General features: G+C 40.5%; 1 protein-coding gene across 2 annotated transcripts in view; it reads right to left on the bottom strand.

Annotated features, from left to right (window-relative positions):
• Positions 1 to 7,010: 7,010 nt before the first annotated feature.
• atp2a3 (ATPase sarcoplasmic/endoplasmic reticulum Ca2+ transporting 3) overlaps positions 7,011 to 25,360 on the bottom strand; it is a 58,860-nt gene continuing 40,510 nt past the window's right edge. Inside the window, exons 12-21 of one of the 2 annotated variants that reach the window (XM_031310786.2) lie at positions 22,464 to 22,580; positions 22,127 to 22,345; positions 20,046 to 20,381; positions 17,659 to 17,879; positions 15,742 to 15,944; positions 14,109 to 14,194; positions 13,314 to 13,447; positions 11,124 to 11,241; positions 9,387 to 9,504; positions 7,011 to 9,041 (exon numbers count right to left, since the gene is read on the bottom strand). In XM_031310786.2, coding sequence (XP_031166646.1) covers positions 8,998 to 9,041; positions 9,387 to 9,504; positions 11,124 to 11,241; positions 13,314 to 13,447; positions 14,109 to 14,194; positions 15,742 to 15,944; positions 17,659 to 17,879; positions 20,046 to 20,381; positions 22,127 to 22,345; positions 22,464 to 22,580 — 1,596 coding nt within the window. In that variant the 3' untranslated portion in view covers positions 7,011 to 8,997. Of the gene's footprint in view, positions 9,042 to 9,064; positions 9,202 to 9,386; positions 9,505 to 11,123; positions 11,242 to 13,313; positions 13,448 to 14,108; positions 14,195 to 15,741; positions 15,945 to 17,658; positions 17,880 to 20,045; positions 20,382 to 22,126; positions 22,346 to 22,463; positions 22,581 to 25,360 lie in introns of those variants that run through there. The other variant, XM_036008823.1, reaches the window with a different exon arrangement.

The raw sequence follows: 25,360 nt of genomic DNA, 5'->3' as shown, positions 1-25,360 counted from the left end.
AGCACGTTGACAGCACACAGATAACCCCAACTTTTATTATTCGACAAGAAATGAATCCATGGGTCCTAAGATCCGCCCTGTTCCCACAGCATGGCCAGTACCGTGCCATTATTCCCTGCACTATATTATAGGCTACTAATATCACCATTTCGGATTTACATAATAAAATGTTGCATTATGAGCGCATGACAATTAGATTTTACGTTTTGATAACCACAGATGCCACATGTGTGAATATTCTCTACCTACTGCTCCTCCATTAAATATTGGATTTAACTAACAGTGGATTTATTGAGCAAAAGTGCAGCTAGCGCCTCTACTGGCCATGTTTCTATTTCATTTCCCAATTGAGAGAATTCAAATAAATGAACGTCTGAGTAATTAGTGAAGATAAGCAGAACAGCTTTGTGACTGCAGAGGGTAACAATCTAATTAACTGACTCCACTGTAGCCTACGGAGCATGTTGTAGGCAGTAAATTCATCAACGATAGCCATCACAATCAATTACATACATTACCTGAAGACGCATTTAACCTTTTTTTCCCCCCCTAAGGGATGTTTGCTTAGCAGGGCTTTTTCACCTCACATTCACATACATTTACACTTCAGAGCTGCTGGTGAATTAGACTGAAGTCTCCTACTGCAGTGGAGTGATAGATAATGGAGAATGGATTTCGAGAGAAATCAATTTTAAAAAGCCATCATGTTGGTGGCATTTGTCTAGAACCAGTGGTGGAATGTAACATTTACATTAACAAGTACATTTACTCAAGTACTGTATTTAAGTACATTTACTCAAGTACTGTACTTAAGTACACATTTGAGGTACTTGTAATGTACTAGATTCTTTTCTTTTCATGCCACTTTCTACTTCTACTCCACTACATCTCAGAGAGAAATATTGTACTTTTTACTCCACTACATTTTTCTGACAGCTTTAGTTACTAGTTACTTTACACATTAAGATTTTTGCAATGCTTTATTATAAATTAAGCTACTCAACAATATAATGGCCTACAAGTCCAGCTGAAATGATTAGCTGATTAATCACTCTCAGTGGATAGACAGAACTGTTTGGATCGTTTCCAGTTTCTAAAATGTGAGGATTTTTCTGCATTGAGTACTTTTTCTGATGATACTTAAATACTTTTACTTACGTAACATTTTTAATGCAGGACTTTTACTTGTAACATTAGTATTTTTACAGTGTGGCATTAGTGCTTTTACTTAAGTAAAGGATCTGAATACTTCTTCCACCGCTACTAGCTTTAGCCTCCAGTCACTGTCAACACTGCACAGTATATTAGACTATTTCTCAGCTGGTTGACCAAACAGACAGGGGTTCCGGTGGGTACTTTCCATTCCACTGTCGAGGCCGGGAGGGAAGTTCATTGCAAGTTCATGTAGTTTCTTGGCAGCTTGAGCCCCTCGGCCCAACGCTGGCTGACACCATGGGGCGAGGGGCAGAAGGTCTTCCCTCACAGCACAATCACCCCCCAAATTTGAAGTATTTTTCAGCCTTTTCTGTCCTCAGGGGCTTTTTCTGGATGAGTGTCCTCAAAGAGCCCGCCACACAGCGAGCAGCCTCCGCTTGTTTTCATATGAGTCATAGTGCAAATCAGCCAGCAGCACACAGCCTTGTATGTGCATATAAGATCGGCCACATCAAGCTAGTCTAATGTAGGCATGGTGCATGACCAAAGATCTGGGACTCCTGCTTCTGTTAGAACTTAATCCTGGTTTAAAAGTAGAGACATTTTATACTATAGATACTTTCTGTAGGATTCTATAATGCAACCAACTAAGTTTTACTCTATATTGTTTTTTTTACAAAGGTAAACATTTCATAATCAATAGAAGCAGTAGTCTGTTTGTGTGTGTGTGTGTGTGTGTGTGTGTGTGTGTGTGTGTGTGTGTGATGTCATTTTAACTCCCCAGGGTCTTGTTATTTCACCTGCACAAGGGCATCAAGGTTTTTTCTTGAGTTGTATCAGTGTTTCATCAACATGTATAATCAATTCATTTCTGTCTTTTATCTCAGCATAAGTATAGAAAAAGCTATTGCAATAGTAACCCTGATCACTTTCCATGCTTTGTTCTTTTGGAGCACCACTGTCCTGACTTTAGGACTTTGACTTTAGCAGAGCACCTGATTCAATTAGAAGAAGTTTTGCACATTATTAAAACAGGCACATTTAGACCAAAAGAACCTATTCCATCACAACACCTTTGTCCCTGTGTGTGACCTTTCCTTCATTTCTCTATCATTGTGCGTTTCATTGTGTCTGTGTGTGTGTGTGTGTGTGTGTGTGTGTGTGTGTGTGTGTTTTTTCACTGGGGCAGTGCCCCTGCTGACTTACCCTATCCTGCATCCCTCTGAGGCTCTCAGGGTGGAAATAATAACTAATGAGATCCTCTTCTATTTTCCCTGCAGCCCTTGGGATCCCACTTTCATCCTCAGGAACTTCCCCTGGAGAGGGATGTGTGTGTCATTCTCACATGTGAGATTTGAGGAAGCGTGGCAAAGTAGGTGTGGCTGTGTGGTAATTGGTAGTCAGACAGGCAGATGTACTGTAGGTGCATGTCAAGTGATCGTGTTTATGCAGACAGTTGAAAGATCTAAAGGCTGCTGGTGGCTCTCTGTTTCATAGAAAGTCTCTCTGACTGTCCTGTTAAAGTGGGATTGATCCGTCTGTGTTGACATTGTGTGCTCAAGACACGAGCAGCAAAGACTGCTAGGATTGGTCTTCAATGTACAACAAAACCAGCTCCCCCCTCTTGCTACTTGAGAAAGATGGGTACATATAAAACATCCTGACATGACTTTACAGCTTTCTACATACAGGCCAGGTGGTGTAACATCTCCCCCTGCTGGTTCAACCGCCTCAATGCACACACTCCACTGATTTAATGATGATGACATGATGACACTACAGAGGTAGGGTTGGTAACAAGATGAGATGAATCCATCTTCCTTTTTTGTTTGTTTCTGTTTAGTTTATTACTTTCATACTTACTTTCATATTATATTATTTTCACTTATTTATGTATAGTTTTATTTGATTATGAATTGTCTTGACTGACTATCTGTAAATTGTATTCTGAATAAAAAAAATAAATAAAAAAAGATGAGATGAATCCTATTCTGTACGTATGTAGGCCTACTCTGTTTTAAATCGGAGCGCTTTAAAACAAGTCCAACCTTTTTGCATTTAAATGTATATCATTTTCAGCTTATCATTTATATTCATGGTATTTATATTATATAATTCATGCATTGTGTATTTTAATGTTCTTTTTTATCTTTCCTTTCTTGCTTTGTCTGCCGTGAAGCACTTTGAAAACTAATGTTTTTAAAAGTGCTATCTATATAAGTTAAGTTATTATGGTTTTATTATTAGTAAGATGTGTGTCCTGTGGCACTTTGAGCTCACCAAGACAAATAAAGTTAGCTCCAATCAAACCCACTTAAAGTGTCTGGGCAGGCAGGATATTGATGGTCTGATGTAAAAGAAAGGCAAGATGTGGAGAAGTAAACAGACCGCCTCAAATGGTCTTTTAATTCCAACTTAATGTTTGCCAGTCTAAAGTTATGATTTGATGCATTTGATTGTGCTGTTACAGTTGTTAACGGGGGTGTCTAACTGCGTGTCAATCACTGCTCATGCACACGCATTCATTCTCCCTTGTGGGGGGAGGGGCTTAGGAGACCGTTTTGGGCTTGAGCGGAAAGGGGGGAGAGACTGAGAAGTTGTCATTGTTCAAATTTTTTGGCTAAATCTTGGATCTTCACAATCCTAGGCACCTTTAAACCCTTTTTGGAAAAAGTTGTATTTTATTTTAGACTTTCTATGGACTTGTTTCTATTATCATTGGCTCCTTTTTGGATGATTTATGTGGTTCATTTGACATTTTACCGAAACAATTAAAAATATTTAATATGTTCTTGTATATATTTTTCCCACAGATGGAGAGGTTATGTTATGTCCTACCTATAAAGAGTACTAATATACTTCTGATTGGTTCAGTCCAAGAGCGATTGACTCTTAATCACGCAGATATCACAAGCACCTGAGAGATGTGTTAGTGTCTACTGTATATATATCGCTTGTTCTGATTTGTGATGCTTATTTGACGATGCCTGACAAAGATCTCTGTTAGATCGAAATGTTGCTCTGTTAAGTGTAATTGTCTGGGATCTATCAGTGCAGCGTGCAGATCTTTTGTCTGGCGTTTGCTTTCTGATCCAGCACTTGTACACGTTGTTTGGATGTGCACACTCTACACTGTCATGAGAAGTTGGTGTGACATATTTTGTCGACATGTGCGACATGTGCTTGCCATTTTGCAAATGGAATCCATTTTGGTGTCTGTACCACCTACTCTAGGCCTTATTTATATTTATTTCTATACTTCCTTTGTTTCTAACACTGCATCAAAATAATGAAGACAAACTGTAACTTGCAAAATACATTTTGACCGAGATCTTTCTACTTTTGTGCTCACTCACCCCGGGAAAAGGATTAAAACTTTCTGTCCCACACTTCCCCTTGTGGTATATACAGTCATGCAGATAGTTTTATCCTATGTGCCCAGGTTTTGAGATATGAGAGTGTCACATCTCTGTATGGAATTTAGTTTGGGATCCATAAGGCATGGACCATTTAGGTTAATCCACAAAACCTCCCTGTCAACAGTTTTCTTTGGAACTATTTCTACCAAAGAAGTAATTCCACAGAAAACTGTTGACAGGAGGTTTTGTGGAAAACTGTTTCATATTCTCATATCTCATATTTAAAACAGTTCATAAAAAAGAACACACCCTCTGAATAAATAACAAGATAAATTATCTTTATTTCCACGTGTTTGTCATTTATAAAATTATGTGTCCACAATTAATATTAACAAGGCAATACAGAGAATCCTTTTAATTTCTCAGAGGTGGAACTCGGGCTCTAGAGACTGTTTACTCGTCTATACAGACAGAAAATAGGAACGGTTGTTCAGATGTTATTCATATGAACCTGATCACTCCTTCACGGTTAGTAAAGGTTATTCTTTTACAGATGGTAGAGGACTTTGAGTACCATGCTAGAAGACTTGTCAGACCCAAAGGGATTGTCAGGGGGTCTCTAGAGCCTGCATCCACGCCAAGCCCTTCAATGTACAGTCATAAAACTTCATAACCCAGGATTCATCACTGCTTATCGCTCAGTGTAAACCAGACACAGATCATTCACAATTTCTTGAACATTCTCACCCCAGATAACTATCCCCGAAATGATCAGCGTCATCGTCTTTAATCAGCGTAAGTATGATTCTTGTCTATCTTAAACATGCTAACGTCGTATTCTTTTCCCTACAGTAAACAACCAGACAAAACCCCAACAACTGTAAAAACCAAATGGGAACAATGACGAAACAACCTTTCTATTCTACAAAACAAAAACAAAAAAAGGAGATCCTTAGATACCATGTGCTCAAAGAAAAATAAAAAAAATGGTTTCTCGCAAGTCTGTGTTGTCGGTAAGTAGGTTTCATTGATGCAAGTTATCAAAAAATTAAATATTATATACTGTATAGGTTATTATTACAGTAACAAGGTTCCATGCGATCATATTCTCATCTTCTGTACAGAGTTGAGGATTCAGTAGTAAATAACAAGGCTATACAGACCTATAGTGCCCAGTGGCCAGAGTGCTGGCGCATGTTACAGAGCCATGGAGACCTGGGACAGGGACAGAGGGGCCACATTCTCAAAAACTCAACGTAACGGCTGTTTTATGTCAAATTTAGAGCTGCAAACATGAATCCATTAATCGATAAGTTGTCAACTATTATATTAATCTCCAACTATTTTGATATACGATTCATTGGAGTATCACTGACTGATGAGGCATTTCAGATACCGACTTGTTGTTCTGCATCTGTTTTTGCCTCCTAAGAATAAGTTGTCTTTGACATTTAATATATTTATCAACATAGGCCATAGTGTGTGTGTGTGTGTGTGTGTTTATATGAAATGTCTAGCGCTGCAAAGATTTATCGATTAATCAATTAGTTGTCAACTATTAAATGAATCGCCAACTCTTTTGATAATCGATTAATCAGTTGGAGTTATTTTTTATGAATAGAAATTCTCTGATTCCAGCTTCTTAAATGTGAATAGTTTTTTGTTTCTTCTCTCCCCTGTGACAGTAGACTGAATATATTTGAGTTGTGGACAAAACGAGACATTTGAGGAAAACACTGACCGACATTTCTCACCATTTTCTGAAATTTTATAGACCAAACAACTAATCCATTAAACTGATTAATAAATATTCAACAGATTCATTGACAATGAAAATAATGGTCAGTTGCAGTCCTAGTCCAATATAATCGACATCAAGCCATTATTTACTAGACACAAAATCCAGCTTCTGGTATAAAACTAGAAGGAATATTCCACCCTTAAATCTTCTTTGATGTTCATAGTTTTGTGTGTCTGGTGATGTCTTTTAGTGTGCCTTCTCTCAATTTGCTTCATCAACTTCTACTTAAGTGAGTTGTTGCTGTCTGCTGTACATTTCCAAGAACAACCCCAGAGAGCATGTAGGACTGGAAATATCTGACTGGATGATGTCATGCCATCTAAGTTTGGCTAGTTATCCCCGGGAGTAAGAAAAGAAAAAAAACCCATCACCAAGCAACAAAATAGATGAATACAAACACATACAGTCCTCTAAGCAATAGCAGATTGGTCACTAATGTTGGAAGTGTTTAAGGATGGAGTTCCCTTTAGATTCTAAACCATGCTTGATGCCACACGACAGAAAACCAGTCCTGCTTGTTGAAATCAGGTCTGGAAGCAAGAAAAAAAGGAGAGAAAAAGAAGAAAGATATGCACATTGTCAAAAACTAATTCATTTAAATTAAATGTAGTTGCCTTTAGTTGCCTTGATTAAATTGATTGAAGATCTGTGCATTAGAATGATTAAATTCATTGACATTTTTTAATTTCTTTATTCCAGCAGTTTTTTTTTTGAATGTGCACACTCTACTCTGCCCTATGTGGAAGCAACAAGAGACCAAACACACCACTGACCCAGTCCACAGAGCACCAGGGCCCAACACAAAACCCATAATTAAGACTTAAAAACACAATCCAAACGGCGTGGGTTCATTCAGTCAAATACATTACTATTTAGTCATTATAAAACAATACCGAAGTGAGTCGCTAAAGCACTGAGAGAGCAGGAGGAGCTGAGGGAGCAGCGCACTAAGCACAACCAAAAAGGCTTTCCTATTAAACATGCCTCAGACCAGGTGGACATTCAGAGTCTGTAAGACCACAGGCGATCAGAGTGAAGTGAACTGTTAGGGCACGTTAGGGCGGGGGCTGATTAAAGGCTAGCAGAAACACATTCATTTGGACCACATATTCAATGTGGAGGTGCAGTGGGCTGTATAAGGCATGGATGTTACAGTAAATGTGCTTAATATATAAATGATTCATGACCGAGTGAGACAATCAAGCAGTTTACTTGCCATTTCTTAACTTACTTTAACTACATCATCCGTGCCATTCAACACCCAAAAGCCTGTCAAGTCAAATCAGACAAATTAATTCAAGTAAGGCTATATGCACACGCTTTAGCACTAGTGCAGGGTTAAAAATAACTGAAGAAATGAAAAGGAAGATCAACAACATGGTGCTCCAAGACAATTATTATGTACAAAATGTCATGGAGCTTTATCCTCTTGCTCAGATCTGCCTTTAATTTAGATATCTGACAGCCAAAACTCCAATGGCAGCACAGCAGATGGACATTAAAGTGAGGCTTAACAGAACCAGCTGGGTGGACTTGCTGACGACTACTCTACTGATATGCTGGTTTGACATTTTTATTTATTTAGGTATTTCTTTTATATGTTTGCCAAGTCTGTGAGCTGACCTCAGCTCCTCGAAATTAAGAGCCAAGGAAGCGGCCAAGCAGCGTAAAGCTATTCACACCTATGGGTGGAGCGACATCTCCATGACCTAACTCAAGAGCACGATTAACGCCGTGACCTCCGGGAACACAGCTGCCTCCTCGACAGAGAACGAGAAAGAGAGACAGAGAGAGACAGAGAGCGAGACAGGCAAAAGGAGAGTCATTCTGTGTAAAACAACAATCAATGGGAGTTAGACTTTGTATGTGGTAAAGGTAAAGATAAAGAGCGATGAAGGAGTAGCGCTGTGACACACTGGCCAGAGATACTGTTGAGCTGATAAGGCCGCACCCCTGCAGAGCTGGCTGGAACTCGCTGCCAGTAGTGTGGGTGGCACAAGCCTGGGCGGTACCTCCAAATAATGTTTTTGTGGACACACACGAAAACAACGGCTCTCTCTACACGGGTCACACTTGCTGATGCTCTTCTTTTGCCAGTGTGTACCCCAGTATCTGGCCCTCTCACTCTCTCTTTCGGTCTCAGTGCTAATTTCAAAATTGTCCTCCCCCCTCCCCTTCCCATCCCACCCAGTATTCTCAACCTCCGTTCCCCTGTCCTCCCTCTCCTTCCCTCCCCAAAGTCCAGTTACTGCGCCACTATGTTTGTACTGTATACAGTCAGAAACTCAATGAAACTCAATCTTTAAAAAGCAGAGCCCTGGGCAGTTATATCTTCTTCTTTTCTGCAGTTGTTTCATGCTCTTGCAACTACAAAGACAGATCTGCATCTGCCTGTTCACACACACAACCACACACACACACACACACACACACACACACACACACACACACACAGTGCTCATTCACTCACACAATCGTACAAAGCCATGCTTGCAGGAGACACGCATGCTCTCTTTCTTGCACACTCGTTCTCATGCAAGCCCCCCGCTCATTTCTAGTGGTGGTTTGTTGGACATGCAGAAGTGGGGGAATGAGGACAGGGGAGAGAGAAAAGGTTCCTAGCTCGTAAAGGGAAAAGGGTAGGCGTGTGTCTAAGTGTGTGAGTGTGTTGAGGGAGAGGTCTTAGTCCTGTCGCCATCTCCTCCGATATTTCTTGTCCTCATCACCTGCCGGGGATAAAAAACAACAACAACACATCATTTAGAATACATGGTAACTAGTGCGATCAGTCTATAGCTGTTTCTACTGGAAAGAGAGAAGAAGGCATGAGAAGGTTGGTAAAAGAGTACCTTTTCACAGAAGGTGAGATAAAAAAAAGAGTTTAGGCTGAATTAGAAATGCAGGAGAGAAAAGAGCAGAAGAGACTTGTCAGTAGGATTAGAGTAAAGTAGGATTTTTAACATTCACTGACTTTTAATAAACTTCATCCACTATAAATATTTCAGACTCATTACACCCACATTCTTATGGGACAATTCGTTAGGAAAGTGGACCAAAAATGCTCAATGTACCTTCTAGGTGGTTCCTGGAGATATATTTCAGTGCCTCGTCCAGGAGGATAACTGGGAAGGAAATCTTCAGGACCACGATCCACTGGGACAAGCGCAGAGGGGTCACCAAGAAGATCAGCTGAAGACACAGGTAATCAAAAAGTCAGTTATAGCTAGACAGAGAGCGGCGGGGTAGACACGGAGTAGTTTCGCATTGCCAGAACTTCCTCCACAGCACTACGGAGGAGGGTCTGGCTACTCCACACAGCATTCCGGGATGGGAGAAAAACGTGCTCTGGTTTATTGGCATTTCTTTAAACCAATCACAATCAGCATGGGCGGTGCTAAGCGCTGGACGGAGCCATGGCGCCGCTGCGAAATAGCCTCAGGAAGGAACTTGTTTTGGTGTCAAAAGTAGTTTTAGTCGTGCAACAGAAAACTCAGATTGGCCAGATAGTCTAGCTAGCTGTCTGGATTTACCCTGCAGAGATCTGAGGAGCAGTTAACCACAGTCCTCAGAAATCCACCGCAGTTTAGAATAACAACACAAAGAAAATAGAAGGTGATGGACATCCAGCCGAAAAGAGGGACTTTATAATACCTTGTTAATGTTAATGAATATGTTGTAAAGCCTCTATAAACGTTAGATAGCTATTATCTGTGCACAAATAATCAAATAATTATCTCTTTTTATAGAGCTCCATAAAAGATTTAATGGGGCCAAATTAATGTTACTTGATGCTTTATAAACCACTTATTAATCATTAGCTAATTATTATAACCATTATAATATCAATCCAAATAAACTTTATAGATGGTTTACAAAACAATTATGAACCATGATAAAGTATTAACTATCTTTCTAAATGTATAAACTAATAATTTTACATGACACTAAAATAAATTATAACATTACTAACAATTAGTAAACATTATTAATCATTTCTTCATTTTTTTTTTAACAGTACAATAACCATTAACTTACGTTTCATTAACTATCAATTTCCGCTTATTAGTGATGGTTATAAACTATAACCAAATATGGCCATGCATTTTTTAAAACCATGATATGTATTATTATCAGTATGCACTCTTCACAACACTACATTACAGATCAGTTATCTGATGATGAGGATATATACAGGCAGCGTCGCATATTATATGCCCAAGCTAACATGCTGGTAAGAAAATTCCACATGAGCACGGATGACGTCAAAATGAGTCTATTTAAAGTATATTGCACTCCTTTGTATACTGCTCCCTTATGGACTAAGTTTAAAAAGACAAGCATGCAGAAGCTTAAGGTTGCTTAAAATGACTGTATGAGGATACTGCTCAACAAACCCAGGTGCTCTAGTGCAAGTGACCTGTTTTGTAACGCAGGGGTCAGCACCTTCCAGGCATTACTGAGGAGTCTTATCTACAAATTCATTTGTCGCCTGAAAGTTTCCCAGAACAGCATTGTTATGCTGCTGGCAAATCCTAGGTTTAGTGCCATACGATACCAATCATCACTATGGAAACACTGGTATAAGTGTCTTTTATAGAAATGCAGTATTGTTGTTTCTTTTGTCTTTATTTCTCTGTATATGTTTATCTTTCTCTTTTTAATGTATGTTGTATGTCACGTCTGTGTCTTCTGAATGGACCTTGAGTCTGGCAATAAAGTTGATGATGATGATGATGATGATGACAACAGCCCATAGATCCAAAGTACCACTGACAGAGTGTCCAAGTGTCTGGTGGACGAATACTTACGGGCAGTGGCTCCACATAGAGGATCAGGAAGTGGAGGGAGAGGGACAGGATGATGGCTCCCAGCAGCCAAACATTGACCCAGGGCGGCATCCTGATCAGGGATTGGTTCTCAGACAAACTGGCAGGGAGAAGTTTTAATAGATCAAGACATGTTGACAACTTAGCGACTCCACTTGACATTAGGGACTTGCATGGAAGTTGTTCTATCATGTTGCAAAGGTCAAACGAGAACAACTCTGGCATGCGCACAAGGTTTCATTGTAGGACAATTACAACCACGAAACGATTCAAGAAATAAGCCGACATTTAGTTATAATGCCTTTGCAATTAATCAAATGTAGCACTACAGTAAATGCATCCTAACAACATTGATGATTGATTATTCTTTATGTCTGTGTCATTCACACAAAGTGCCCAACCCTCGTGTGTTAATGAGGCACCAAAATGTCAGTTGGAGTGTTCGAACATTTCACAAAATGATACGTTATTTTATAGCTCGTTATTAAGAACAGAAAATAATTTGCACATCTATAAGGCGATACAGGTGTGTTGGAGGGGGGCGAGTAGGTCAAAAGTTGCAAAGAAACTCCTGTGCACTGTCTAAGTTGCAAAGATAAATTTAATAGCTGGCAATGTTTTGGTACTAGTTATTAAATTTATAACGAGCTTTAAAATAACCTATTATTTTGTGAAATGTTGTATATTCAAATTAGTTTATTAGGATAAACCCCTTGAGATGTATCATCTCGTTTTCGAGGGGTCCCAACATATAATACAATCATTACATAACAACAGAGGAGTGAGAGAAATAAACTAAAAATACATTTATCAATATGACAACGTACACACAACAGGCAAAAATGTTAAATATAACAACAATAACACGTGCACACTTTCATCAATACATTACAACCACTAAATGGCCAAGATGGCCAATAATAAGTCAACAGTAGAGTGTGAGTGGATCACTAACTACAGTCAAATATAGACATTAGGTAGAAACAGTAGGCATAAGGATTGACTGCATCATTGATAACAATGGTAGTCCAGTGTTTGAACTGCAATTGACATTTTGGTGTCTTATAAACCCATGAGGGTTACTAGAACTAGTACCGAAACGTTGCCAGTTATTAAATTTATCTTTGCAAGTTGGACAGTGTGCATGGCCGGGTTAGCTCAGTTGGTAGAGCAGGCGCACATATATGGAGGTGTATACCTCGACGCAGAAGGTCCAGGGTTTGAGTCCAACCTGAGACGATTTCCTGCATGTCATCCCCCTCTCTCTCCCCTTTCATATATATCTGTTCGCTCCATTAAAGGCTGAAATGCCCCAAAAAAATCTTTAAAAAAAAAAGTGTGACAGGACACAGACAGTGTGCGGGAGTTTCTTTGCATCAGCTCCTATGTAAACAAAATAATATGCTACAAAAAAGGTTCCTTTCTTGAAGCACAACTCAGATTTTTAAGAATCATTTAGCCAGAAGAAATCATCATAAACAGAGGTAATTTCAGTAAAAAGTGCCACCCCTTAAAGTCCTTGTAAACAGGACAATAAAACAAAAAAAATGAACGCCATTCTCAATTTCAGCTAGCTCACATAATAACCAAGTCTGGCTCCTTATATGGGTGATAGTAACCATGTAAACATGTCAGTTTTTCTGACTGTCTAGGTTAGGAATTACATTTTCATTGGTCAGGCAGCTCTTTCTTTGAACCTTCCCTTTCTCAGATTCTTTCCTAAATGAGCCATTAGCATTTGTTTCTTTAGGGAGCTAAAGACAGACTTGCTCCATGAGCAATCCTGGCAAAAACAAGGGGAGTTTTCCCTTCATACCACTGTTCCTTTTATTTTCTTCCTCCCCAAATAAGCAATATTCCATTTTTTAAGATGTGTGGCTAATCATAATTCCTTTACCACATTTACCAAATGCAGAATCTTAAAGAAATATGTATAGGCGTTATAAACAGCAACATTAAGCCCTTCAGCAGTGAAAAGAGTTGATGTTTGTGATGGATGTGTTTTTATTGGCATGGAAACTATGCCGTTATCCCTCAGACAGCTGGGTAATTCTTTCCCAAAGGGCAGGGAGTGCTGCTTGTGGGATGACAGTGTCTTCTTTTTAATAAATATCTGACAGCTGTGACATTTAAGGAGTGTTTACCCTAACATCACAACAGAAGATGACCGACCTGTTGAGCGCGTTGAACATTTCTATAGTGACCAGCACAGACAGAGCCATGGTTGTTGGGTAGCGGGATTCAAACACGTCACAGTCTATGCCCTGGAACATGGGGTTGTCCTCAGTGCACTGCATGAAGTGTCTCTGTAGAGGGAGACAGACAGCAGTTAGTGAATACAATAGAATACACTTTATTGTTCCCGAGGGGAAATTTGTCTTGGGCATAAGTGCTACAATCTGTTGCTTCACAACACAAATATGTAACAGGAAAACCATTCTTAAATAGACATAAAATCAACATAAAAACAACATAAGATCAACAAAGCATCTTAGGTCATGAAGGAAGGACACATATGACTACACAGACAATATGACTATTAAAAAGTGTAATCATTAAAGTGTGAAGTGCAAAAAGTGCTGGTGTAATTATTGCACTTTGCTCTGTTGTGCTAAGATTTACTATTGAAGTTCAGCAGCTTGATAGAGGTTGGGATAAACTATAACTTAAGTCTGTTTGTTTGTTTGTTTGTTTGTTTGTTTGTAGTGTGTGTCTGCAGGATGTCTCCAGAACCCCTGCGACCTGGTTTGATGGAGCTCAGTTCTGATGGGGGCACAGCTGCAGAACCTTGGCCTCGCCCCCACCCTGTGTGCAATCAAACCGCATCTGTTTCTGTACACCCCTGGGATCGCCAAACACGACTGTGTCCAACAGCGGGGAATGTAAAGAAAGCTGGAAGGGGATACATATCAAAATATAGCAGAAACAAAACCCTATATGAGGACGCAACATTGTTTTGCAACTCACCAGCTGGTAGAAAGACACTTGTGGGCCTTCTTCATCAAACAGGTACCACCATGTGGCAGCACTCACTGTTCCAAGACCCACATATCCTACAGGAAAAACAATCGGTTAAAGGTTAAAGACAGGGTTGGTAACTATTTCCAATATACACTTTTATATACATATAGTTTGAAATGGTCTTTACACCCCGACAGCAATAAATAATGTAAAGGCTCTGGAAAAGGAGCGACAAGATCCGTCATCTGTAGCTGCTGTAATCCTATAAAAACGCCCACCAATCACTGCCTCGCGGTCCGCTTGGAAAGAACCAATGAAATGCCTCCTTGTCCCTCTGCGCATACTCTACCCCTCCCGTGTGCGAGCTTAAGCGCAATGCGCGTCGTCACCGCATTGCTAACAGCAGTGATGTTTGTTTTAAACATTTGGCATGATAATATTAGCTTTTTGCTTACCGGTGAATGAGACATGAAGTAAAATTGCGGTGCTTTCTCTGCTCTGCTCGTTTAGCAGCGACGCAGCGGTGCTCAAGCACGTCTCTGTGTGGGTCGGAGCCCCGAGGGCACGGGGAGGGGTTAGACGGAGCCCTGACAAGATGCTACTTTCAAATCTTGCTAACTTTTCAACATTACCAACCGTGCCTTTAAGTCTAAGATTACTATAGATCTATGGTGTCACCCACGACTTGGTGACAGCCGATAGAGGTGGCAGACTGATAAGTTGATAAGCTTATAATATTTTAGAGTAAAAATAAAATCCCAAACAGGTGTGCAGTATCTTTTCATGATCTTGTGTGGCTGACAAATAATACTTATTAAATCCTGTATTATCTCACAGGCCATAAGACTGCTGAACTCGTAAGCTCTGAGCTTGTCACTTTACCTCTAAACCGTCACTTTATCTGCAAACACTTTACTTAAGAACCGTTTGCACTTCTGTATATACACACAATCTATAGGTTTACTTCTCATTATGCATTAATACATTACTACATTTCTTTTTACATTCAGTCTCATTTATTTGCAATACTGTCTACACAAATTGTATAATATAATGATATTACTTGATTCGTATTTTATTGTCTAAATTTTAGCCCTATATCTTAACTTGCACTATTTTTTGTCTTAGATTCAGATTTTGTTTTTGTGTGTGTGTGTGTGTGTGTGTGTGTGTGTGTTTTAGTTATTTCATGAGCATTGCTGGAGGTGCCTGAGGCCTAAGACTACTTCTGTTATTGTTGTGCAGATGACAAACAAAGATTCTTGAACCTTGTATTGACACAGCTTGAGTTACACATGCTAACATAAGACATCTGGCACAGTGTCTGGTATATTTTGATGGTATACAGCAGAAATCTACTTCATACATGCTAATATCTAGAACAAGGGGCTTCTGTGCTCTTCACCTCCGGTGTCTATTTACTTCAAGAGACTTTGTCTAGTCTCAGTTAGCATTATTACTGCTAGTAGCTGCCGTTTGTCACTGGAATTCTATATGTCATAATAAAAAATAAAGGAATTGGTTAATTGATTTTGTTCAAACCCTTCAAAGCCTCAATTGTAAACTGCAAATCCGTCTCTGCTCTGACACAATCCCACATTGATCCACAGAAGTTTGTTCAGGTCATAGCCAATCCTACCTCCAATGGCCAGATATCTGAAGAAGAGCCAGCCAGAGATGAGAGGCTCCTTGGGGTTGCGGGGGGGTTTGTCCATGATGTCCAGGTCTGGGGGGTTAAAGCCCAGGGCGGTGGCAGGCAGACCATCGGTCACCAGATTCACCCACAGCAGCTGGACTGGAATCAGAGCCTCAGGGAGACCCAGGATGGCTGTCAGGAAGATGCTGGAGACAGAGCGGGAGGAGGAACACAAAACATCAGCCCAGCACGTCATGACTGATGGGGAAGATATTAGGGCTGCACAATATATTCAAGATTCAAAATCCTTTATTAATCCCACAATGGGGAAATTCACACTGTTGCAGCAGCAAGGGATGAGAGGAAAAGTGGAAAAGTAGAAGACACACGTTAACACACAGTAATAAATATAATTAAAGAGAGTAAATATTAAATAGTAAATAGTAAAATGTGCACAGTCACATGTTTTATTGTATGTTTTATCAGCGCTGGTGTGTGTGTTTTGTCCATGTGGTCTACTGGGAGCAGTGCTGATTGTAGAGTCTGACAGCAGCAGGCAGGAAAGACCTGCGGTGTCTCTCCGTGACGCAGCGCTGGTGCAGCAGCCTGTCACTGAAGGAGCTGTTCAGTGCTGACAGTGTCCTGCATGGGGTGGGAGGAGTCATCCATCATGGAGGATAATTTAGCCACTATCCTCCTGTCTCCCACCACCTCCACGGCGTCAAGGGGGGCAACCGAGAACAGAGCTGGCTTTCTTAATCAGCCTGTCCAGTCTTTTCCTGTCTGCCACTGCAATGCCACTGCCCCAGCAGACCACTCCATAGAGAATGGCTGATGCCACCCCAGAGTCATAGAATATCTGATTTTTTCCCCCAATTTTTTTTAACAAGTTTTACAAGGACATACTGTACGATTGGCATTAGTGTGATATATACAAACCAATTCCCTTTTAGATGGAAATAAAGACCAAACAAACATGACACATACGATGCTGCATATAGTAAGAAACTAAAGCAGGTAAAAAGCATGAGTCAATTCTAGGGATAGACCGATTATGGGGCCGTTTGTTGGCAGTTTGCAGATTATCTGTATCAGCGTTTTATTTGCCTGATAACCGATAAAGTTAATGAATTAAAAAAGTGCGCTACTTTGGCTCAGCTACAGCTCTGTGTCTGTCCCTCTGCTTCGGTTTTCCTCACCACTGAGTCTGACTTAATGTCCCGCCCACAACACTATCTGACTCTCTGTTACTGGGTGTTATGTTGAAAGTTTCTAAGCATTTAAACAGTAGTGTTGTTTGGAGTTTGTAAGATTCCAAAATCTTAATTTTGACTTAAAGATTTTCATTTTCACTGTCTATGCATATCGGTTCCAAACATCGGTTATTGGTTTCATTAACTACTAATAATCGGTATCGGTCTTGAAAAACCAGTATCGGTCGATCCCTAGTCAATTCTGAAAGAGCATCTACAGAATATATATCAAAAAGGATAATGATAGGCATAAATCAGTTTTTTATCGTCATCGCGATATCAACTGGCGCAATAAACGCATATCGCAAAAGAAACTCTGATTTTTTTGTTACTTGTAAGAAAATATCAGTAGAAAACTGCACTGTATAATGTAACTGTCAATCTTTTTTTAGTGGTGCCTTTTGTATTTAATTCAATGTTCAATTTGTTCAAAGAAAGTTGTTGAAAATGATTTCCTTTCGTTTGTTTTAAATTCAACAAGCAATATGTTGTATTTTAGCAGAATACTGAAAGCAGCAGAAAGGCAGAACGGAGTAATCTTTAATATCTGTTTATTTATCGCAAGTAATACCGTTATCGCGATATTCAGCAACGTTATCGTATGTTTCCCTCATATCGTGCAGCCCTAGAAGATCTGCATCCGAGTGTGTGGGTTTGTGTTCCTCACCAGACCACTTCTCCCACGTTGGAGGAGATGAGGTATCTAATGAACTGCTTCATGTTGTTGTAGATGGCTCGGCCCTCCTCCACGGCAGCCACTATGGTGGAGAAGTTATCATCAGACAGCACCATCTCGGATGCTGACTTGGCCACTGCTGTGCCAGAGCCCATGGCGATGCCGATCTCGGCTTTCTTCAGGGCCGGGGCGTCGTTGACACCATCTCCTGTCTGGGACCAGAAAAGATTGCTTGTGTCATTAATGCATCAGAAAACCTGACTCACAGGAATGTCTATGAATTCCTGATAATGTGAAAAATCCCAAAGCGATATATTGGGGCTGCCCAATATATCAACTGGCGCAATAAACACATAGTGTAAAGGCTGCGACATATCGCGGAAAACACTCATAGATTTCTGATGTCAGGTGAAAGAAAATATCGTTAGAAAACTGCACTTAAAAATGGAACTGTCATTCTTTTTTAGTGCTGCCTTTTATGTTCAATTCAATGTTCAATGTGTTCAATAAAATAATGTTGTAAATTATTTCTTTTCATTTGTTTTAAATTCAACAATCAATTTGTTGTATTTTAGCAGAATACTGAAAGCTGCAGAACTGAGTACACTTCAATATGTTTATTTATCGCAGGTAATATTGTTATCGCGATATTCAAGAATGTTATCACATATTGCATATTTTCCTCATATCGTGCAGCCCTACTGTTGATGCATAAAAGACTCATGAAGACCAATCTTTTCAATACGATTTTTTTTCTCCCAAGGCTGCAACATTACTTGTTAACAGAGGCATGAAGAACAGAGGAATATGTTTGGAACAAAAAGCTGAATAAACCTCTTTGAAGGATAAAAGTTTAACTAACTTCTTTGAAAGAAAAACTAAACTCACTTGTTAATTCTAAATAATATTGAGCCCACATTACATTTTTTGGGGGTTATTCTTTAAACAGAGATGGGTCTAACAGACTAACGGTCATTGAAAACGAACCACTGTCTAATTATGTGAAGTCTCATTACCGTTTCAGATCCAGACAGGATGAAGCTAAAGCTGAGCAAGTGTGATATATTGGAATCTGTCATGGCAGGGCGTAAAGCGGCTTTAGACTGGGCTGAATGCCGGAGTTAGTCTGACAGGCAAATTGTGATATTGTTGTCTCCCTCTCGCCCATCGTCCCCTCGGATCAACCCCTCTTCTGAGACGTGTGTCAGATAGGAAGCAGCGGAGCGGGCCCGAGATGACAGCTTCTGATAGCAGTGTCTGAGAGAGCAGCCTCAGAGAGACCTCGAGCATGTCACGCCTCACTGGCTTCTTCTCATGCACTTATCACAAGTCATTCAAATACAGCACAGTCGAAAGGCAACAACAGGCATAAAGAGACGTATGGAAAAAAGGAAATGCACAATGTGTAGATTTGCAGGAAGTAGAGAAAGGTATGAAGGTTGAAGGGGGGTGGGTGCAAGTGTAGAGTGGGAAGAAGTAGATATATACACTATAGGGCTGCACAATATATGTTTTTTTAGCGTCATCGAGATATCAACTTGCGCAATTAACACATTGTGAAAGACCGCAACATATCGCTAAAGACACCCAGAATTTATTGTGTGTTTAGTTGAAATAAAATATCAGTAGAAAACGGCCCTTTAAAATGCAACTATGATTGTTTTTTTAGTAGTGCCCTTTATTTTCAATTCAATGTATACCTTGTTCAATAAAAGAATGCTGGAAATTATTTCCTTTTATTTGTTTTAAATTCAACAAGCAATGTTGTATTTTAGCAGAATACTGAAAGCAGCAGAAAGGCAGAAATAACTACACTTTAATATCTATTTATTTATCGCAGGTAATATCATTATTCCGATATTTAACAAGGTTATCGCATATCACATATTTTCCTCATATGCAGCCCTGATAATATCTAATAGTATGACTTGTTAGAGCCGTGCAAGTTGCATCATCTGTCATAAGAAAATCTTGTAAAAAAAACATGATGGTACTATATTATAATATAAACTGTGTGGTTTTGCAATATAATCTGTGTAACTTTACATAACAAGCTATATAACTCTTGCTATAAAAGTTTATGAAAAAGTGGGTTTTTGCATAAATGGAAGATCTCTCTCTGTTTGTATCTCCTTCTAAAGTGCTGAGCATTGATATCAGAATATCAAGGTCACTCAAACAGAGGCCAAAAGCCTTTTACATCTGACTCTGCCTGGCTCCTGGGGATTTTTCTAAGACTGTTTGGGACTTTATGAAACGTCAACAAGACACAGCAAAAAGTGTTTGATAGAGGAAAAGTTGTGTGGAAGATTTGAGCCATCAGCCTGGCCCCTAGGAATCAAACTCTTTTTCAAACACAACACATCCCTTCTCCTCACCATGGCAGTAATCTCATCGAATGACTGCAAGTATCCCACGATCTTAGACTTGTGAGCTGGCTCGACGCGGGCGAAGCACCGCGCCTGTTTGACAGCTTCTCTCTGGGCTTCCAGCGGGAGGTCATCGAACTCGCGGCCTGTGTAGGCCTTTCCTGTCACGTCCTCGTCCTCGCTGAAGATGCCAATCCGTCTGCAGATGGCTACAGCTGTGCCCTTGTTGTCTCCTGTGATCATGATAACACGTATACCTGCCTCGTTGCACAGCTTCACTGAACCGATCACCTCCTTCCTGGGCGGGTCCAGCATGCCCACACAGCCAACAAACGTGAGACCCAACTGAATGGAGAGAGAGAGAAAGAGAGAGAGAGAGAGAGAGAGAGAGAGAGAGAGAGAGAGAGAGAGAGAGAGAGAGGGAGGATTAGGTTGCACGACTATATCTGAAAACAGAATCTCAACTCAGTTCCACAGAAAATGAAATTCACCTCTTTTGATTTTTTATAGCTGCTGAAAACAGATGACTGTAGTTTCTACGCAACAAGGAATTTCAGGGAAGGAGGAGCGAGTGTAAAAGCTTTATGCTTTCAGTGAATAAAGATTGAATCACTACTGGGATTCAAACTAAAGACAGGCAGCAGCAGAGATGACTTTAAAGGAATAGTTTGACATCTTGCTGAGAGTTAGAAGAGACAATCGATACATCTCTCATGTCTGTCCGTTAAATGAGAAGCTACGTGGCCGGGTTGGTTCAGTGGGTGGAGCAGGCGCACATATACTGAGAGGTTTATGCCTGCGACAATTTCCTGCATGTCTTCCCCCTCTTTCTCACCTAGCTGTCCTATACATTAAAGGCGGAAAAGCCCAAAAAATGATAACAATTAAAAAAAAGTGAAGCTACAACAGTTTATCTATATAAAAGATTGTTTTGTTGGGCTTTTTAGGCCTTTATTTTCAAAAGGACATCTTAGGCTTGAAAGGGGGAGAGAGAGGGGGAATTACATGCAGCAAAGGGCCGCAGGTCGGAGTTGAACCCGCAGCCGCTGCGTTGAGGACTAAGCCTCTTTATATGGGTGCGAGCATACCAGGTGAGCTACCCAGGCGCCCGAAGCTACAACAGTTAGACAGTTAACAGTTAAAATCCCGCCCCCTTGGGCGCCTGGGTAGCTCACCTGGTAGAGCAGGCGCCCACATATAGAGGTTTACTCCTCGACGCAGCGGCCGCAGGTTCGACTCTGACCTGCGGCTCTTTGCTGCATGTCATTCCCCCTATCTCTCCCCTTTCATCTGTCCTATGAAAATAAAGGCCTAAAATGCCTCAAAAAAAAAATCTCATCAAATTAGTTTTTCCCCAGAGATGGTTACTGTCACTTTAGGTAGTTATTATCATGTCTGTTCAAATTTTCATTTTTCTGATAAGTTTGGTTTTTTATTATTTATTGGATGCCATAAAAACAGGGTGAAACCTCATGATTGACAGCTGGGATTGACTCGCGATTGGTTGGGCAGTTGTATGGGCGGGACTTTATAACATGGCGGAGCCCCCATGTGGAATATTTTGGCTTCACTTTTGTACAGTGGGAGGAAGTGGAGACACGTCATCCATCTTTATATACACTCTATGATTAACACTGAGCCCAGGTGAAACCGTAGCGTCCCAGTTCTGTTGCAGAAGTAAGAAAACCTCATTCATAATCACATTTGTAATAATCCAAATAAGTACAAATCCAGTCTTGGAACATGTGACATTTCATTTCATTTGACCTGAATACAGTATAAGCCTATTTGAACAACTTGGATTCCTAAGATAAACATCAGATGTAGTGCTGCAACTAACGATTATTTTCATTGTCGATAAATCTGTCTATTATTTTCTCTATTAATCGATTAGTTGTTTGGTCTATAAAATGTCGGAGAATGGTGAAAAATGAAAATCAGTGTTTTCCAAAGCCCAAGATGACGCCGAAAATATTCACGTTTAAAACCTGGAATCAGAGAATTTTCTTTTCATATAAAAAACACTTATACCGATTAAACGATTAATCTCTGCAGCTCTAATCAGATGTTACCACGGTCCTCTGCTGTACCTCATACTCTGCAAACTTGTTGGAATTGCCCAAGTCCATGCTCTCTTTGCGCGGCGGGGTGTCATGCGTGGCCAGGGCCAGGCAGCGCAGGGTGTCCCTGCCTGTCCCCCAGTCCCTGATCTTAGACAGCAGCTGGTCGCGCAGGGCTGGGGTCAGCGCCACCTTCCCTGTTCCCACCCGCAGGTACTGACAGCGCTCAATCACGCTCTCTGGAGCACCCTGGGAGGGGGAAATCCAACCAGACGAGAGAAGAACATCAAGCAACCATGCCAACAAATGATGAAGTGATGAAAAGTACGTCTCTTTGTGCATTTGTGATGGTATTATTGGTTCATGCCTTGACAAACATCTTGCTCTGGGAGCCCGGCTTGACAGGGGTGCAGTAGACGGACATGGACTTGCGGTCCCGAGAGAACTCCAGGGTGAACTCCTTCTTCATCAGCTGCTTGATCACCTGATGGATGAAAAGAGCAGAAATGGCAGAGAGAGGGAGAAGAAGAAGAAAGTAACCAAAACCATGTTAGCACGAGACTAGTATAACCAGGGGACCTCTTATGAAATAACATAATCAATCACTGACATATGCGGTTGCTTTTGCACATCATAATTTTCCAGCAAAATATTTGTATGGTTTCTCTCTCCCCATGCGCCCGTGTTCCTCTCGGTATACGTGTTTACTGTCTGTCTGTGTTGTATTTCAAATTGTATTTCAGGTCATTTAAACTGTAATGTATTTCTAATTAGTTTTATTTTCTAGGCCTTCTTCCCTTTCCCTAAGTGGCTTTGCCACTCGTCAGGCCGCCATTGTAAATAAGAACCTGTTCCTACTGACATTAACCCTCGTATAAGATTTCAAGGCTCTGTCAAAACTTTCATTTTTTATTGCCAATGCAGCCAATACGGCCACAAATCACCGAGCTGCCGATTCGAACGGGACTAATATTATCATATGATCTCTGTATATGGCAGATAATTTGTAGTGGAATTTATTACATGACAAATTACGGACATGGCAAATTCTTACAGGATTAAGATCACAGGCGACCTCCACAATTATTACAAATTACTAGAGGTCCCCAGGTGATACTAGTGCTGTGTCAATAGCGCTTAAGTGCCAGAGCTTGAGCTAAGCAGCTGTATTAGTGTGCAGCTGTCAGGCCGGCAGTCAGTGAGCTACTGACAGCTGAAGGATGCTACTTTAGACCAAGCACTCAGCCACCTTGTCTGAATGTCTGGATGCCGCCTCAGATGTCTGCGTGCAACAGCACACAATGATAATGTGGACCTGGCTGAGGACGGTTAGCGATAACAACTGGAAATTTATGGAAAATGATAGCAAAATGCTAACAAGAAGGAAAACCAAAATACTAAGACCACAAAACTCAGCCCAAAAGCATCCCTATTCCTTACATACTGTATATAGAGGCCTATATTTGCACCCCTACACCACGTGCCGAGCTCTCAGGTGCTCCGCTCAGTGTTTTTTAAGAGTACCTCCAACACATTTTAGGACTCTGGGAGGCCGTGCATTTTACTCTTCCAATAAGCTAAAGGACGTTGGACTCTGTTAAAAAGCAGCTAAAAGCCCATCTGTTCAGACAGGCATTTAGGTAGCATGTGTTTTAAACTTGTGTCCTATGTCTGTTCTCTTTGTATATTTGATCTGGTGTTTTATTTGTTGTCCTTGTATATTTTTATCTGGTGTTTATCTTTGCTTTATTTACTTGACTATATTAGATTAGATTGTATTATTTTGACTGTGAAGCACTTTGTGACTGGTGTCTGTGAAAGATGCTACATAAATAAACGTTGCTTGCTGTATTACCTGCATATTTTTGGCACTGTTTTGTTCTACCAGTAGGTGTCTCTCTAGTTTAGAGTCTGTACTGATCCCATTACACATGGAAGGCTGAACGGTTAACACTGATGCTGCTCTCTGTCCAGCTAGATGACTGAGATGCACACACTCTGTCAGGGAACTTCAAACATCTGATGAATGTCCTGAATTCTGCCAATGTGACAAACCTCTCCTCTCTATCAAACAGAGAGAGCAATGATTCAGATTCTTTATTAGTCCCGAAGAGGGCAATTCAGTTTTACCGCCAACCCATCCATTAAGGGTTAAACTTAAAAAGTGCATTAGCACGCAATGTATATAATGTAATGATATAAAATAATAAATTAAAATAAACAATAGTACTGCAGCAGTCATACATCCCCCTGTATACAGATGCTTCTCTCTCTCCCGTAACATCCACACATTTACACATGACCCAATCATCACACACACCCACCCACACACACCCACACACACCCACACACACACACCCACACACACACACACACACCCACATACACACACCCACACACACACACACATTTTCACATTCACCTCCCAGTGACGGAACAGAGCAGCGTAGTGCAAGAACCAGTTTTGTTATAGTTATGTGTTTTCATTTAACACTCTGGTATGTTGTTCATTTAACAGTCTTATAGCAGAGGGAATGAATGAGTTGGCATAGCGGTTAGTTTTCCATATTGGCACATAGTACCGCCCGACCTGACTGCATGATAACAGATCAATTACTGAGTACATGATCTGGTTGGCACAATATTCTGTCTGCTTTCTGGACAACTCGTGTTTTCCAGAGAGAACAGAGATCTTTTAACTGGGTACCAGTGATTTTTGAGCATACCTTAACAATGTCGCTCAAGCTCTTTGAGGAGTTTGATACTCCCCCTCTTCCCTTAGTTTTCTAGCTGTGCACACCCCAGCAGAGATTTGGAAGAGTTAAGGCCATCTCATCTACAATTACTCATGTGAAATTTGCTGTGGGTGCATGTTATTGCTAAGCAGAAAACACTCGATTAGGGCTGCACGATATGAGGAAAACATGCAATATGCATGTTTGTAAAATCATTGTAAAATCATCTGGCACATACATGTATAACCAGGGGCACACTAGGTCATGATGTCATCCCCACAACCAGGCATTGTTTACAGTTTTTGTATTTTATTCCCATTGCAAAAGTAAATTGTTTTATGACATTTAAAATATGTAATATACATTAGAATTCAGGTAATTGGTCACGTTGTACGATGCTTTGATGTGTGTTTTGCTCTAATAAGACTCATGCTCCACTAGGCTGACCTGCTATTGGATAATTTTGAGTTGATTTCTTTGAGCGGAGTTAGTGTAAGTTAAGCTTCAAAGGAGCAGGATGTGGAGCAAC

This window comes from Sander lucioperca, chromosome 13, assembly GCF_008315115.2.
Source record: "Sander lucioperca isolate FBNREF2018 chromosome 13, SLUC_FBN_1.2, whole genome shotgun sequence".
Lineage (NCBI taxonomy): Eukaryota > Metazoa > Chordata > Actinopteri > Perciformes > Percidae > Sander > Sander lucioperca.
This window is presented reverse-complemented; position numbering and strand designations above follow the sequence as displayed.